This window comes from Takifugu rubripes, chromosome 17 (assembly GCF_901000725.2).
Source record: "Takifugu rubripes chromosome 17, fTakRub1.2, whole genome shotgun sequence".
Taxonomy (NCBI): Eukaryota; Metazoa; Chordata; class Actinopteri; order Tetraodontiformes; family Tetraodontidae; genus Takifugu; species Takifugu rubripes.
Window position 1 is genome coordinate 311,036 of NC_042301.1, and position 15,651 is coordinate 326,686.

The 15,651-nt window shown below is 53.4% G+C and overlaps 1 protein-coding gene across 5 annotated transcripts in view; it reads right to left on the minus strand.

The window, feature by feature from the left end:
* Positions 1–282: 282 nt before the first annotated feature.
* The window catches only part of rbfox2 (RNA binding fox-1 homolog 2), a 23,071-nt gene continuing 7,702 nt past the window's right edge, over positions 283–15,651 (minus strand). The window contains exons 3-14 of one of the 5 annotated variants that reach the window (XM_029850275.1): positions 10,358–10,564; positions 9,407–9,574; positions 9,188–9,241; positions 9,015–9,107; positions 8,165–8,254; positions 5,366–5,453; positions 5,191–5,247; positions 4,971–5,118; positions 4,438–4,483; positions 2,151–2,239; positions 1,956–2,040; positions 283–1,640 (exon numbers count right to left, since the gene is read on the minus strand). In XM_029850275.1, coding sequence (XP_029706135.1) covers positions 1,596–1,640; positions 1,956–2,040; positions 2,151–2,239; positions 4,438–4,483; positions 4,971–5,118; positions 5,191–5,247; positions 5,366–5,453; positions 8,165–8,254; positions 9,015–9,107; positions 9,188–9,241; positions 9,407–9,574; positions 10,358–10,564 — 1,170 coding nt within the window. In that variant the 3' untranslated portion in view covers positions 283–1,595. Of the gene's footprint in view, positions 1,641–1,955; positions 2,041–2,150; positions 2,240–4,010; positions 4,048–4,437; positions 4,484–4,970; positions 5,119–5,190; positions 5,248–5,365; positions 5,454–8,164; positions 8,255–9,014; positions 9,108–9,187; positions 9,242–9,406; positions 9,578–10,357; positions 10,565–15,651 lie in introns of those variants that run through there. The other 4 variants (XM_029850276.1, XM_029850274.1, XR_003891460.1 and 1 more) reach the window with 4 other exon arrangements.

Here is a 15,651-nt window from a genome sequence, read left to right on the forward strand (position 1 = left end):
GGCCAGGGTCAGGGTCAGGGCCAGGGTCAGGGTCAGGGTCAGGGCCAGGGGAGGCTCCTATGATCAAATACGCAGAAGCCACTTCAGCCAAATGGGAAAAAACTCAAACTGAGTCAGTTTTTCATTTTCCAAACACCTGATGGTCTCGTGCACGTACGTCACTATGGGTCTCGTGCACGTACGTCACTATGGGTCTCGTGCACGTACGTCACTATGGGTCTCGTGCACGTACGTCACTGTTGGCGCCAGCTTTCCTTATAAGGGAAACTTAAAAAAAGAGTTAAAAATACAACCTTAACTTTAATGAAATCAAATGAGATGAAAGAGTAAAGGAAGAGAAGAGGAATAGAATGATGGTGACAATCAATAATTAGAATAATCATAATCAAACAAAGATGATATATTTATACATACTGCAGAAAAATGTGCTTTCTACAAATCTTTGGAACGAAACAAAAGCCAAAAAAAGCCACATTTGGAAACGGAGAATACGAGAGACGGATGCACAGAGAAGAAGAGAAGAAGTCCAATGTTTTACTGTCTCCTGCTGCTCGTTATCTGCTGCATGAAGACGTTATCAAAAACGCTCGTTTCAGGAAGACTTTTAAAGTGTCGGACTTTTATCTACGGGGGGGGTTAATCTCTACCATAAACCATTAACGGATACTTGAACCTCCAGGTTACCAGCAGAAAGTTTAGAGTCTAAAGATAAAAAAGGTGGTTTGGGAGTTTAGTGCAGGTTTTCCTAGTGTTCCGGGGGGGGGGGGGGGGGGGGGGGGGTCTTGTGCAAGAGGAGGGTGAGGTGAGAGTACAGGTGTGTCACAATATTGGAAAGATGCATATTCTGATCTTCCACTGTTGAATCTACACGTTTCCTATAAACAGCAGCTGCTCAGTCACAGAAGGGTTGATAAGGAGGAGAATTCCCATAATAATCAGCTCGTTTCTTGGTTTCCTCTAAGCTAATTTCCTTGCATATCAGAACAATTTAAAGGTTCAACTTTCCCACATCCGAAGAAAACTTGAGGTAAGGAACAGCTCCGATGACTCTTCCTCCTCTCCGTCGTCCTCTTTCCATCTGAGGAGGAATCGCTGAGGTCCGGGGGGGGCGGGGCCGGGGCCCGGGGGGCGGGGCCCGGGGCCCGGGGGGCGGGGCCGGGGGCCCGGGGGTCGATGCTTTGTGGACAGTTTCTCTGTAAATGTCGAGGGGGTGCAGGAGACGCAGCAGCCAGATGTTTCACATGCATGGTTGAACATCTGGAATCCCAAGTCTTGTGCTCCCGGGGTGGTGGGGGTGGTGGGGGGTTATAATACAGCCTTGTGGTGGGGGAGGTGTCGTCTCTGGATCTTCTGTTCTTGCTAATCTCAAGGCCGTCTGTCAGTCTTTAATACATCGTTCTTCTACTGTGTAGTAACAGGAAAATGTAGGGATGGGGGGGTTGTTTGTTGGGGGGGGGGTTGTTGGAGGGGGGGGTTGATCTGAAATATCAGCGTTGTCAGTAAATCCACACTTTAAAATTGGTGCAGTCGTCCTCCATGGCAGAGGGGAACTCTGGGAGAGGAATTCCACGGAGCTCCTGGGAAATGTAGTGTCTTTAATAAGGGGCAAATCTACTGTAGCCCCCCCTGTAGAGTGTGGCCTGTGGGGGGGGGAAGGGGGGGGGAAGTTTCACATTTAAATCATGTAAACTGAAATACAAGTTGCAGCTCATGAACTGATGTACAAGAAATAACAACTCTACAAATAATAACTCTGTAATAACTCTGTAATAACTCTGTAACTATTAATAACTCTACAATAACTATAATAACTCCTCCCCTCCCTCCCCTCCCTCCCCCTCCCTCCTCCTCCTCCCTCCCTCCTCCCCTCCCTCCTATCCCTCCCCTCCCCCCTCCTCCCCTCCCTCCTCCCCTTGCTCCCTCCCCCCCTCCCTCATTCAGCCTTGAGGTCTCACCATGGCTCCGACGCCATAAGCGGCGGCGGCGGCAGCAGGGGTGAGCGCGGCGTGGTAGGGGTCCGCCGTGTAAACCCGCCCGTAACTGCAACAGAGAACATTGACACTGTTGAAGGTGAGGTGGGGGGGTGGGGGGGTGAGGTGGGGGGGGGGGGGGGGGGGGGTGAGGGCGTGCTGCTCCCACTCGTATCTCACCTGTCGCTGTACGCTGCCGCTGCAGCGGCGGCCGCCGCCGGGGTCGCTACGGCGGCCGGCTGGGCGTAACGATACGCTGCGTAGCCCCCCTGTGTGGTGGTAATGGGTCAGAGAGACGGGGGGGGGGAAAGATGTGATGGAGAACAAAGACAATGGGGGGGTGCAGAACAAAAGAGTGAATCCTTGTTACCAGTCAGAACTAGTTGGTAAAAACTAGCAGGCTAACAGTGAAGCTACTTGTTACAGTGTGAGGAAAACTGCTGAGGAAAGAGCGGAAGATTAACAAGCAGTCGGCACAACTGACTAGTCTGGTGCAGTCGGGCATTCACGGGGGTGCAGCTCAGGCTCTGGGTGGTTCTCCCCCCCCAGGACTGCTGATGCAAACGCATCTCACGCTAAACCAAACCAGCTTCATTACATCTAAAGTGCTTTGAGAGTGAGTTGCTGACGGAGGGAGAGAGACCAGATCCATCCGCCGAGCCCCGGCCCCCCCCGACAGTCATGGGGGGGGCAGGATGATTGCGTCAATATCTGAATGAACAGCTGATGAACGACACAAAATGAACTACAGGTGTAAGAAGTCAGCCGATCACACACGCACACACACGCACACACACACACACACACACACGTGCGTTCCCAAGCCTCAGAACAGTGATTAGCTTCATTTTTCTCCTTCAAAGAATAAAACAAACACACACCAACCACTCTACCCTAGAGGATCAGTCATGACCAGGTCCCCACATTCAGGAGCAACAGTTGCTATGTGAGGGAGGCGGGGGGGTGGATGGGGGGGGGGGGGTGCAGAGGAGGAGGGAAGGAGCATATAAGGAAAATCAGGAGACGGAAAAGAGCAACGGCTGCTTCCGTTTCAGTTCTCAACTGGAGTAGAAATCAACAGCAAACGAGTGAAATAAAGACTACTGACAGAGGGGGGGTGGGGGGGGGGGGTCAGCCTGGTCAGTACTCAACATGCCAACACTGATTCAGTTAGCATGCCACAGGTGAAACACAGGGAGGTTCCTGGAAGGGGTTTGGATGGGCAGATGATAAGTCCAGCCTGGTTTCCTCCACTTCTCTACGTCCTACGGAGCCGGATCACGGCCACAGCTCACGTGCACATCACACCGCGGGTCCGTTACCACGGTCGCCGTCTCCGCCCCCCAGAAGAGCGCGTGGACGGCGAGCCGGCCGAGGCGCCCTGCTGACCTGGAGGCAGAAGCTTCGGCGCCAGCGGCGGGGAGACGCCGCCCCGTGGCGCCACACCCGGGGCAACACGGCGCTCACGGGCACTCGGCGGCGCCCCAAGAGCACGGCGCAGGTCAACGCACGTGCTGCGCGTGTGCACGTGCAGGGGACGTGCGGTGTGACGTGCGGGCGACTTGTGGCAGCGATCTGACTCCATGTTCTTCATGTCAGAACGAGGGACCGTGGATCAAAGGGAAAACGCAGCTGATGTTGAATGAAAGCAGATTTTTAATTCCATCACGTTCGGGGAGGAACTCAAGAGAATTTGATTTACTCCTCAGAACAGAATAAAATGGGAGGCAGCCAGAAATGGGGATAAAAGCGGCGGCTTTTGCGCTCCACCAGAACCCTTAAAATCCCTATTCATCGACCTTTGATCTCGCCACGGATGCACGTCCGTCCCCGGAGCTCTAATGTGATCGGAGCGTTTAGGTTCCATCCCGCTTGATTCCTAACTCCCCCTTCCGCAACTCCACACATGTCAGAATCCAGTGAGTTAGTAGAAGAAGACAGATAAGGCATTTCAATCTCAGATGGTCAATAATGTCTAGCAGCACGCAGTCATTGAGACGAGGAGGATGCACACTGGCTCTCAGAGAGCGGAAACCCTACCTGGGCCAATCTGCCACTAATGTCCTGAAACACTAGTCTACAGAGAGAACAGAAACAGCTATTGTCAACCTGGTCTCACACACACGCGCACACACACCGTTACACATACAGATAATCACATTAGTACACACCAACTCACAAATGCACAGAAGCCAACCCTAGAGGAGTCTACTCGTGGACGAGCGCCGTCACCGGAGCGCCGACGCTCTCCCCGTAATCTGTGGAGATCACAGGAGCGCCTGTTGGCTTTGGAGCCTTTTGGAGCCATAAAGGTTTAAACGGCAAATTCCTACACGTGCAAAACGAAAAGACTGGGCAAGTATACGTCTCTACGGGTTTGGTCCTTCTGTCATTTCACACTTGAAAACCCACAGGCAACAGGGGGGAAACGGGGGTGAGGCCGTAGAGAGTGGAGGTATATACTTACATAGAGGTCAGCGGCACCGTAAAAGCCATCCTGATAGGCCATCACACTGAGAGAGAAGGAGAGAGGAGGAAGGGAAGGAGACAGCACAAAGGAACGGTGGTGGAGAGGCAAAGGAAGAACAAAAAAAAAAAGAGGTGTGATGCGCCACCGTGTGGCCGATGCGCGAAACAACAAATGAGAGTGACAAAAGAGGGGAAGGCGTGAAAAAAGTGCCAAACAGATTGTGAAAGAGAGAAGAGAAAAGAGAGTGAGATTATTACACACCGTGCAACATGCAAGGCAAAATACCACCTCTTTGTATGTAAATACAAGTACTGGAGTACTCATTTATACGTCTAGAAATATACGACTGCACTTATGACCACATGAGGTACAAGGAAATGGTATTTCAGCTGCGCCAGCTATCAATGTCTACATGTAAATTCAAATGTTTTCAATCACACAGCATGCACAATCATGAATTGAAGTGAGTTCAGACATGCACAGCGTCCGTCACTTCTATCTAAAGTCATGGGGGGCAGTCGTGTTTTTACCCTGGGTAAGTAGGGATGGCCGGCTGGGGCACCGCTGCCCTGACTGCACTGTAGACGGGCCGAGCACGACCCCGCAGGTGAGCTCCCCGGATGGTGGCGGCAGTAGTGGCAGCGGCAGCGGCAGCGGCGGAGTAGGGGAAGCCAGGTACTGATGGAGAGAAAGGCAGAGATGAAGATTCACCCGTCCAACGCAGCACGGCGGCCATTTCTGAGGTCACACCTGTGTAGAGTTCAGGACTGTACATGGCTCCGACCATGGGAGTCAGCTTCCATCCAGCTGTGGTCAACAGAAAAGAATGACACGCGTCAGGTCTGCGTTCGTGTATTCGCTCGGCTGACGCTAGCAAAGACGAGGGCAGCGAGCTGCAGGACCCGCTGGTCCAACGCCGTGTTACCGTATGGCAGCGCGGCGAGCCCCTCTCCGTTAGCGTAAGGGGTGGTCATCTTCTTGTTCGTCATCACTCTGGCTGTGGCGTTGTTGACCTTAACACCAGAAAAAAACGCTTTCACCGTCCCAAATACAACACGTGAAGAAGAGCTGAGGAATTCTCAAATTGGGCTGAGTCTCATTAGCAGTTTTAGCATTAGCAAAACACCGGGTCACCCTTGGCAGGCTCCAGAAATCTGGTCTGTGAGCGTCAGGTGCCGCTACAGTTTTTAAAATAGCTGAATTTAGAGTTAATTCTGTTGCTGACCAGCGATGGTAACTGATTCATGCACTTCTATTCAAGGAAAAAAAAAGATATTAAGATCACAGATTTACTCTGGTGAGGATTCAGGCACACACAACAACGCCACTGTTGGAGCACAGAACAAAGAAAAAATATTTGAAATTGAAAGCATTCAAACAGAAATCCAAGACCATTCCATTGCTACCTTAAAAGGAGGAGGGGAAGAAGTTGAATTAAGCAGCAGATATGTCGAGTAAACACAAGGCAACAAAATCCAAAGAGGTCAAACTCAAATTATACACAGCCAGTCGAGAGTGCATCACATCACCAGCGGCGAGCCAATCAGCAAGCATCTTATGCAACAACAGACCAATCAAAACAAAAACGGGTTGGCAGCCCACCCAATCAAACACGTCACACAGAAAAGGGAGGAAGAGGAGGAGGAAGAGGAGGAAGAGGAGGAGGAGGAGGAGGAAGAGGAGGAGACAGAAACAGAGCGATGCAGGAGGAGCCAGTCCAGAGACAGAAACACACAGACATGAGGTGGAGAACAACACGTCCAAATGTGCAAATCTCTAATGAAGACCAACGACATCACACACACACACACACACGCACACACACACACACACACACACACACAGGATCTCACTATTCATGAGCAAACAGTCGAGAAATGAGGAAGAAAGAAATGAAGCAAGAGTAAAAACACAGAAAGAGAAGTCTACAGACAGAGGATGGTGGTGTGTGTGTGTGTGTGTGTGTGTGTGTGTGTGTGTGTGTGTGTGTGTGTGTGTGCGTGTGCGATAGCATCATTCCTCAGAAATCAAACAAAGGAAAACAATTGGAATAAACCGTGGTTGTGAAACACTGCCGGGCATCAGTGTCTCCCACCAGAAAGCAACAACCACTAACACACACCAGCCGGTCCGAACTGATCCGGAGAGGAAAAGACGCCTCTTTCTAGAAAACTACGAAGAAGGAAAATCTGTGGTGATCCGGGGCACAACTGCTCTCCTCCCCATTACTCTGCTGACAGCGTTTGTGTTGTCTTAGTGAGCGGAGACGTGTCAATTCAATGGTCTGGCATGTGGAGGGGCACGCCGCGATCATCCACATCCCATAAAACACAGGCGCCATGTCTAAAGAGCTGCACCGCGACGGCCGTCTGCAGGAAGCAATGATCAAATACAGGAGTGAACCAGCAGGTGGGACACACGGTCGCCCTGGTCTCCAGCTGGAGCTACAATAGCAATCATGCTTCAACATGCTGCCCCACTAAGGTGCACAAATGCAACTACTGGCTGACACATGACACAGAGATGACGTAGTACTATGACGTCATAGAGATGACCAGAGAGAGAGTCGACCATGCAGGACACAGCTCTGGATCGATGCTAGATGCAGTTAGAGGTGGTTGGAATGAGTGCGTAAAAGTGGTAGTCATAGTTGCAGAGAGATGCACGACATTCAGTTACACAAGTGGCCTGATCTGTTTGATGCCATGCGGTCACTGGCTAATCACGGGTAATTTCATTCACCAACTCCCCAATCAGTCACAGGATTAGCCAATCGGATTCTGCCCGTCAATCAATCAGTCAATCAATCAATCTCCCTCCAGGAAATGAGTTCTTCAATTGGGTGCATTTTATTTCAACTATGGTCCGATGGGGTGGGGGGGGGGGGGTCATTCAAAGATGATGCTATGTGTACACAACTTACCGTTGCCAGGGAAACGGCGTGAGGACACGCGAGCAGTTACCGTGGAGACTGACAACAACAACAACATACAAAAATCATCAGGGAAATAGAGAAAACATATGTAAGAAAGAAATGATGAACCAAAAAAGAAACATGAACAAACGAGGTAATGAGGAGCGACCCCCCCCCAGCCTGTGGCGGAGGGGGAGCCAGTGACAGGTCACGGTCAACAGGTACCTACAAGAACCCGCCGATGGACAACAACCTAGCCTCCACTTTCACAAACGCACTAAAAACACAAATCAAAGGGGTAATAAAGGAGCAAAGACATGAAAGCAGAGAACGACAGAAATCCATTATTTGGTTATTGGATATTTCACTCAGGATCACAGCTGCTTCAGTGGTGGGACAGGACCATGATAGGAGAAGGAATGGACAGGAATATGTGGGGGGGGGCAGGGGGCAGGAGAGAGAGTGGACACACACACCGGGGGAGACGGACGGACTGGCACGGTGAAGGAAGAAAAGACAGATGGAGGATGGGAAAGTAAAGGAGAGGGAAGAACCGTGCGCTCTCCTCACGTGTTCATTCTCCCCCCACAATGCTGCTGCACACACACGGACACAGAGTGCACGACATTCGACACCATGCACGGAAGCTTCGGGAGCGGCTACAAAAGGAAACCGCGGCTGTCACATCAAGCGCCAGGGCAAATGGCGAACGTATGCGCGGGTTTGAACCGGACGGCCATTTGCTGCTGGCGTCCGAGCCCATGCTGACGGAAACGCACGGAAAAGAAAGAATATCACAACAAAACGCACTTCCGAGAGATCTGCTGCTCTGTTGCTCAGGAGTGGGGGATGAAAGTGTGTGCAATCAAAGTTTCTTTCATTTGTTTTCCCGTCTGACATCTGAAATGAAACGTCAGCATCAGAAACGACGCCACACTTCTCACAGCAGCGCGGCGGCCTAAAGGACCCCTGGAAACGCCCGGTCATGCATCCGTCCAGGCGCCCGTCAACAGAAGGAAAAGCAAAAGTGCTGCCCGGAGGCAGCGGTGACGTGAAGGGAAGCGCGGCGAGCCACCGACACCAGCCCCGCCATCCACCCATGCAACACACAGGAGCCTCTGACAGCAACCAGCAAGCATGTTTCAGAGGAAAGAACGAGGCGGCGAGAAAACTGCCTGCCCATAAAGACAACCACCAATCAAAAGAGCCACGCGTCGTGACCACGGACGAGGAGATGATGGTGATGATGACGGTGGCGATGAGGCGGGAAAACCAAAACAAAAAGATCCGACATGCGGTGACAGAAGCAGAGCTCGCCAGCACGGCCCCGTCACGCCGGCGTGCCTCCAGCCATGCCGCCGTGTAGCCCACGCCACCCAGCATGCTCGGTTGCAATCCACACAGCGTTTCAGACCAAGGTGCAACGGACAGCTCACAACAACAACAACAACAACAACAAAGAGCATCAGCATCCACAGGAAGTGCCTTCAGAAGCCAGAGGTTAGAGTCGGACACACAGCCACCCGGGGCCTCTGGGCACAGACGACCACGACCAACGCATTCTCATAGACATGGAGGGGAAACAGAGGAGAGAATGGTTGCTGTTGCGTACAACTGAAAGCTGAAGGGGGGAGGGGGAGCTGCGGGGGCAGGAAGTTACCTCGATTTTACGTCCTTCCACCAGCGTACCGTGAAGTTTCTCTTTGGCCCTCTCTGCGTCCGCGCTCGTCTCAAACGTTACAAAACCGAAACCCTGCGGGGCGAAGAGACGAGGGGTGAGCGGTCGCTACGGATGAACGAGGTCTACTGAGATGCTCGGTGAAACCGCTCTACCTTGGATCCCCTTTCGTTGAAAATGATCTCAACATCCAGGATTTTGCCAAATTGCTGAAAATGGAGGAAAAGGAGAAAAAGAAGGCTGAACAGGCATCATAGGTGTAGTCCCATCTCTGGCCAGCAGGTGGCAGCACTGCCGAGCCCCTGGCCTTCTGCACCACATTGTGGAGACCCTCGGGTCGCCCTGCTGACGTCAGAACGTCTCGGTCTACACACCCCAAACATCTGCCGAAGGTCGGGGTCTCTGAAGCGGAAGGGGATGTTGGACACGTGGAGGCGTTTAGGGGTCCCCTTATCGTCGGAGTCGACCCCTGCAGTTCCTCCAGCACCACCTCCTCCTGAGCCGACCCCCGACTGACCGTCCAGCTGGGAGGAGCCATCCGACTGCTGGGCGACAGGGACAGGACCGAAGGAAGATCACATTAGAATCAAGAACATATCGGGTCACCCCAGGACGCCGTAGCCACCGTTCAGGATAAAACTAAGAATTAAAATCCTCATCAGCACAAACGAAATGAGGTGTTGAAGTCGGGCAGGTTCTTCTGGGAAACCACAGACCAAACACAGAACTGATGAATTTGCTAACTAACAGGGTTAGGGTTAGAGAGAGAGACGTTCCTAACCAACATCTTAGCTAGGAACGTCTCTGTTAGCTCTGATACCAGAGGTCTGAACCCCGCTGAGGTACCGGAGGTCTGAACCCCGCTGAGGTACCAGAGGTCTGAACCCCGCTCTCCTGCTGCCACGTCTCCTCTAATTTCTCTTGGTGCAGCATTTGAGCGACGGGACAGTTCCAGAGCCGGACTTCTGCTGCCCCGTTATTCACACGGAATAAATATTCCGTACAAAAATAGTTCTGCTCTCGCGGCGTTATCAGCATCAGTGTCAATCAGAATTCCATTCAATATTTGGAGCTTCATACGAGTGGAGGATGAGCCACAAACAAACAAACAAACAAAGAACTGTGTGGTGAGCTCCTAACTCGGACATTTACGGCGCCGTAGCGGCGTGTGTCTCCACCGCCAGCGTCTCAACATCTCTGCATCTTTCCAAACACACAGAAGTGGACGAAAAGGAAGATGAGAACATAACGAGTGAGCCCTTTAGTCCCCAGGACCTGTTTCCGGGGGGGCGGGGGGGGGGGCAGAGGCCCAGAGAGCCACTCACCTGGGCAGCCAGGCTGTTGGCAGCGTTGGGGGCACTGCTGGCCGGCCCGCCTGCTTCCACTGGGCCTTGGACGGATCCTGCTGCATACAAGCTGCCACCGTAGTCCAGGGTCAGGCCGTTCTGGGGGGGCGGTGGGGGCGGTGGGGGGAAAGCAGAGAAGGCTGGTGGCACGAGTCCCTCCTGACCGCCAACACTGTCTTGGGAGCCCTGTTAGGATCCAAAGTGGAGGAACGTGAGCTGGAGAAGCTTCAGCACACAACGCCGAGAAGGTCGCTCGTACAACACTCCTGCCCTAACAGCTCCCTCTCAAAGGCTTCAGGAAATGATGTCAAAGGCTTCAGGAAATGATGTCGAATGGTTCAGGGTGCATCGAAATATGTGCTTGTGTCTATAGCACCAACGTGCATTAAACATTCACAGCTGCCACATCTATTATTCAGGGTGCGATGCCTCCGAGCTCGGTGCGGTGCGCCGGGACTCAAATGCCCGTGCACCGCACCGCCGTTGTGCACGGCGACCACCGTTGTGCACGGCGACCACCGTTGTGCACGGCGACCACCTTTGACACACAAACACACACCTAAACGCAACAGAGACCAACAATCGTTGTGACCCCTTGAAAATCCTCACACACCTTAGCATTGGGAGGGGGCGTGGCCACCCTACATGGCAACAGGAAGTGGGCAAAAGGAGGGGGGGTGGTGGGGGGGGTGGTGAGTGAGCCGAGAGCACCGGCCCGACTCTTGTGCACCGCTGCATCATTTTCACTAAATCCTTTAAACTGATCTTTTTTTCCTTGCTAGTTGCTGCAAATGGTGACTAATTAACAAACACGTGTGTTAACCTGTGAAAGTCTTCCTAATTATTTAGAGCGAGGTGAGGTCAACATAGCCAAGTTCTGCATTATAATGTAGCCTTGAGATTAAATAGCATGTTTATGCTTTGCATTTGTGTGTGCGTGCACGTGTGGTTGGCCATCTGAGTGGCACAATGGATCTCTGTCCCTTTGGGAGTGTTAAGAGTGTGTGGGTGAGTGTATCTGCGTGCATGAGTGGCTCTGTGCACACGCCATCTGTCTTTCAGCTTTGTGACCTTTCTGAGCACCACACCTGTGACGCCGCAGCCTGACTGAAAGACCCGGGATGGTCAACAAGGATGCTACCGAAACTGGGAACAACTTCAGTGGCGTGGAACACAGAATAATACAGACTCAACAGACTTGGCTCAATGCTAATGCTAATGCTAATGCTAATGCTAATGCTAATGCTAATGCCACTGTGGCAAATGCACCTGAAATACATTAAAATGCGTCTTTACTCCATCCTGGTTTGGGAATGCACAGTCGAGCTGGTCTTACAGCACTTTCCTGCTCGCTAGTCCATATCCGGGTCTGTCCGGTTCTGTTCGGGCCGCGTGCTCGCGTCGCTCTGCCACCCAGCGCTCGGTAGCAGCACCGGTCCATGGCGTCATCGCCACGCGCCCGGCAGCCATTTTAAAGGCCCGGTTCTATCCACCACCAGGTCCACGTTCTGCGTTGATGTTGTGGACCTCTGAGGTGGATCCAGGGTTGGATGTGAGGCACAATTAGTGGCTGAGTGTACTGAACTGGACCCAGCGCTGTCTACTCAGAGGTGGTTTGAACAGAGTGCTCCTAATCTAATCGTCTGAAGGGACAAAGGTCGGGCAGAGATAGACGGGCGATGAGATGATATCCAGAGCAGGAAATGGAGCTCTGAAAGAAGCTTTTAAGACATTTTTAGAAAAAAGGGGACCTGGTTTGTGGCCACACAGATAAATATCACTGGTATCGGTACCAATAAATGTTCTGACTTTTATTTTGAAAGGCAAAAGCGCCCAGAACCGCCGGCATAATTAAGCTTTAACCTGCAGACGCGACTAGTGTGGATATAAAACAACCTTAAACGTTAAACCGTCAGCGGATCCCAACACAAACTCGCGGTTTCAGGACTATTCCAGCTGCTGGAAGCCTGCGTGCACGCCACACGTGCACGAGCATGACACGCAGCAGTGTTTACTGAAGCGCCGCTCATACGCCCACGTAGCAGTTTGGTCGCTCTTACGGTTGAGCCACAACCTTCAGATGATATGATGAAACCAGCCACACGTCTACAGGACAGGGATGTGCCGCGCACGTGCACGTGCTCGTGCACCAAGTCCTGCACGTCAAACCGCATGGAAAAAGAGGAGCTGACATCATTACGTTCTTATTAATGTAGAAAGGAATAAAGAGCTCTGTGCTGTGAAAGGAGCGACAGAGCGTGAATAGACGGTGGAGCGATGATCAAATCTGGTCACATGATCCCTTTTCTCGACATTTCGGCAACAGCCAAGAGCCACTTTTGGGTGGAAATCCGCCCGTTAAGAATCTGTGCTGCTCGATGCTCAGACGGCTCCAGGGAAGGCTGAGATGGCAGATGTGAGCTCATTGGTGGAGCCACAGCAGAGGTTACATTAGCTGACATGTAGAATCGAGAAGATTCAGCGACCAATCACGACGCGCCGTATTGTTGTTGCTCTGCACAGAAACAGATTACAGCCTAGCAGGAGAATGGACAACCCCGGCTGTTCCTGCTCCCTCTGCCAGCCCAAAATAGAAGCGGGAATACTTGCCAGGAGCAACCGTGCCTTCGTGTTCGTCAGTCGGCCTTTTCCTGGGAGCCGTGTCAGACTCATCGCAACGGCCCCTCTATAAACCGGGGTCTGTTTCCTGACCTTTCTGACCTCAGAGAGGAGGAACGCTCGGCCGTTCTGTGCACGTCGTCAGGCGTGTTGAGGACACGCCGCTGGTGCTAAGGGTCGTAGGTGCGTGTGCTGGTCTGGCCAGAGCGAGCCAGCTAGCTGGAGCTAGCTGGAGCTAGCTGGAGCTTTTCAGGTCAGTTAGCAGCGGCGAGGGTCTGAGGAGACATGTTGGAAGGCGCGTGCATCTGTAGCTACGCTCCGGGGGGGGAGGGGGGGGGCAGCTCACACCTAACTAGGCCGATGCCGGGTCATTCCACATCAATAATGTCGCTTCAGCATATCGCTGCTCCCCGCCATCGCTCTGAAATCTCCTTCCACAACTTGGATGGAGGCACAACTGGACTCGGGGACGGGAAGAACTGGGCCGGGTGGCTCCGACGGTGCTGCGGAGACACTTCCGGCCAACGTGCGCGGCGTAGCGACGAGCAGGGAGACACCCTCCTGTTACATTATTGCATCCCACATTAATCCTTCCTCCTCATTGCTCTCGCTTTTATTCTTCAGCTCTTCCTGCTGCCAATCTACTTTTCCTCCCACTCTCTCGATCCGCTTCCCTTCTTTACGCTCCGTAAAACCCAGACAGCAGCCTTTCATATGTCCCGCCCCGCGCCTGTCAATCAAGTCCATTTGCTTCATAGCAACAGCGCCCGCGCGACGGCCGCGGCTCCTCCCCCCACACTCGTCTTCATTTCCTTATAGGGTAACATGTGTGCTCGTCAAATAATCCCCTCCTAGTCTCCATCCCCCCTCAGCCGCTACCTTGTAGGGTCCCACAGTCCGAGGAGACTCCTATTAAAGGTGTGTGTGTGTGTGTGTGTGTGTGTGTGTGTGTGTGTGTGTGTGTGTGTGTGTGTGTGTGTGTGTGTCTGCAGGTCTCAGCTGCAGCTAAAGCAAACGCTCCACAATAATCCGCCGATGACAACACTCGTCCCCGTCCGTGGCCCCTGAGCAGCAGCGGCCCCGGCCCGGACGAGCGTGCAGGTGAACACACAAACCTGAGGGACGGCGCTTTATTTACCCAACACACACGCAGCCCTGCCGCAGCTCGGCCACGAAACGGGTTGGTCCTGTTCACCACATCTGTCCGGCCGCGGTGCTTTTGTTGCAGCTCCGCCGGCCAGCTGGAGCACATCACCATCACCATCATCACCACCATCATCATCCTCACCACTAAAGTCATCAGCCAGGGGCGGCTCCTGCGCCAGGGGCCCCTAAACGCCCCGCCACGAGGGCCACGAGGGCCACGAGGCGCCGGCAGCCCCGGCACGCCAGGGTTTATCTCCCATCTTTCCTCTCTCCTCGGACCCTCCGCCACTCTCACGCGCGTTGCCACAGCAACGCAGCTCAGCAGGTCCGTGCCCAAACTGCCGCTGCGGAACTGTCAACGACCCGTGGAGGAGTTCCTGCGAGCGCGGCGGTGTTTGGTAGCAGGCCGCGACTCTCCCTCGCCTCGGGGCGCGCGCTTCGCCGGGACCTGAGAAACTATGTCAGCCTTCTGCACTCGACTGGAGCTCAAAGCGTTAGCATGCTGGTAGCATACGTTAGCATACGCAGAGACGGGCAAACAACTGCACAATCGGGACCTGCCACCGTTCTCCAGGAACATGAATGCTAACGCTGGCGTTGCATCACCGAGCCCACGGTCGACCGACAACGTCGTCAGATTTCTGTTTCCTTCAGCTGTTTGCGTTTGTCCCTCTGCGGAATTTCAGCCAAGGACTTCCCTGACAACTGCCCCGGGGTATCCCACCACCCGAAAATCAATCTCCTGTTCTCCTGCTGCCATTCTTCCCCCCATTCCATTTCTCTCTCCCTCTTTCAACCCATCCCCCTCTTCCAGAGTCTCTTGGAGCACAACATTGAGATAACAGCTGCCAGGGCCCCAGGGAGAGTGAGGAGGGAGAAAAAGAGGTCAAACAATAAAGAGCCGGAATCCAAAGGTAGAAGTGAAAGAGTGGAACGCCCACAAGAAAAGACAGGAAGAAGGAGAGCGGCCGAAATCCCGACTCCAGACAAATGGCAACGCAAACTTTGCAGCCTGCTGTGAGCTGGAGCTTCTGTGGAGGTGTCGTAGGACAACAGCCGCACGGCCACATGAGGGGGGCCGTATGGTGGCAGAGTGGGGGAGACAACTGTGGGGGCACCTGTCCGTTTCACTCCCACTGGAGCAGCGAGACAGCTGCAGAGGCAATAAAGAGAGAGGAGTTGTGCCCCGGACCTCTCCGCCCCCGTCCCTCCAGGCATTCGCCTCCAACGTCTCAGACCTTTCCTGCTCGACTGCTACAGCCAGTCGCGCAGGCTAACGTGTCGCGCAGGCTAACGTGTCGCGCAGGCTAACGTGTCGCGCGCTGTGTTCGCGAGGGCTCGTTATACGCGGGTGCTAGCTGCTGCTAGCTCCAGGTGACAGAACAGATGCCACAACAGCCGCGTGCCAATGACGCGTGGCCGCTCGAGCATCTCGCCACGTCCGAGCCTCCTGACGAGGCCGATCCTGCAGCCCCCCACCTAACCCTAACCCATCGCCTACGAGGATA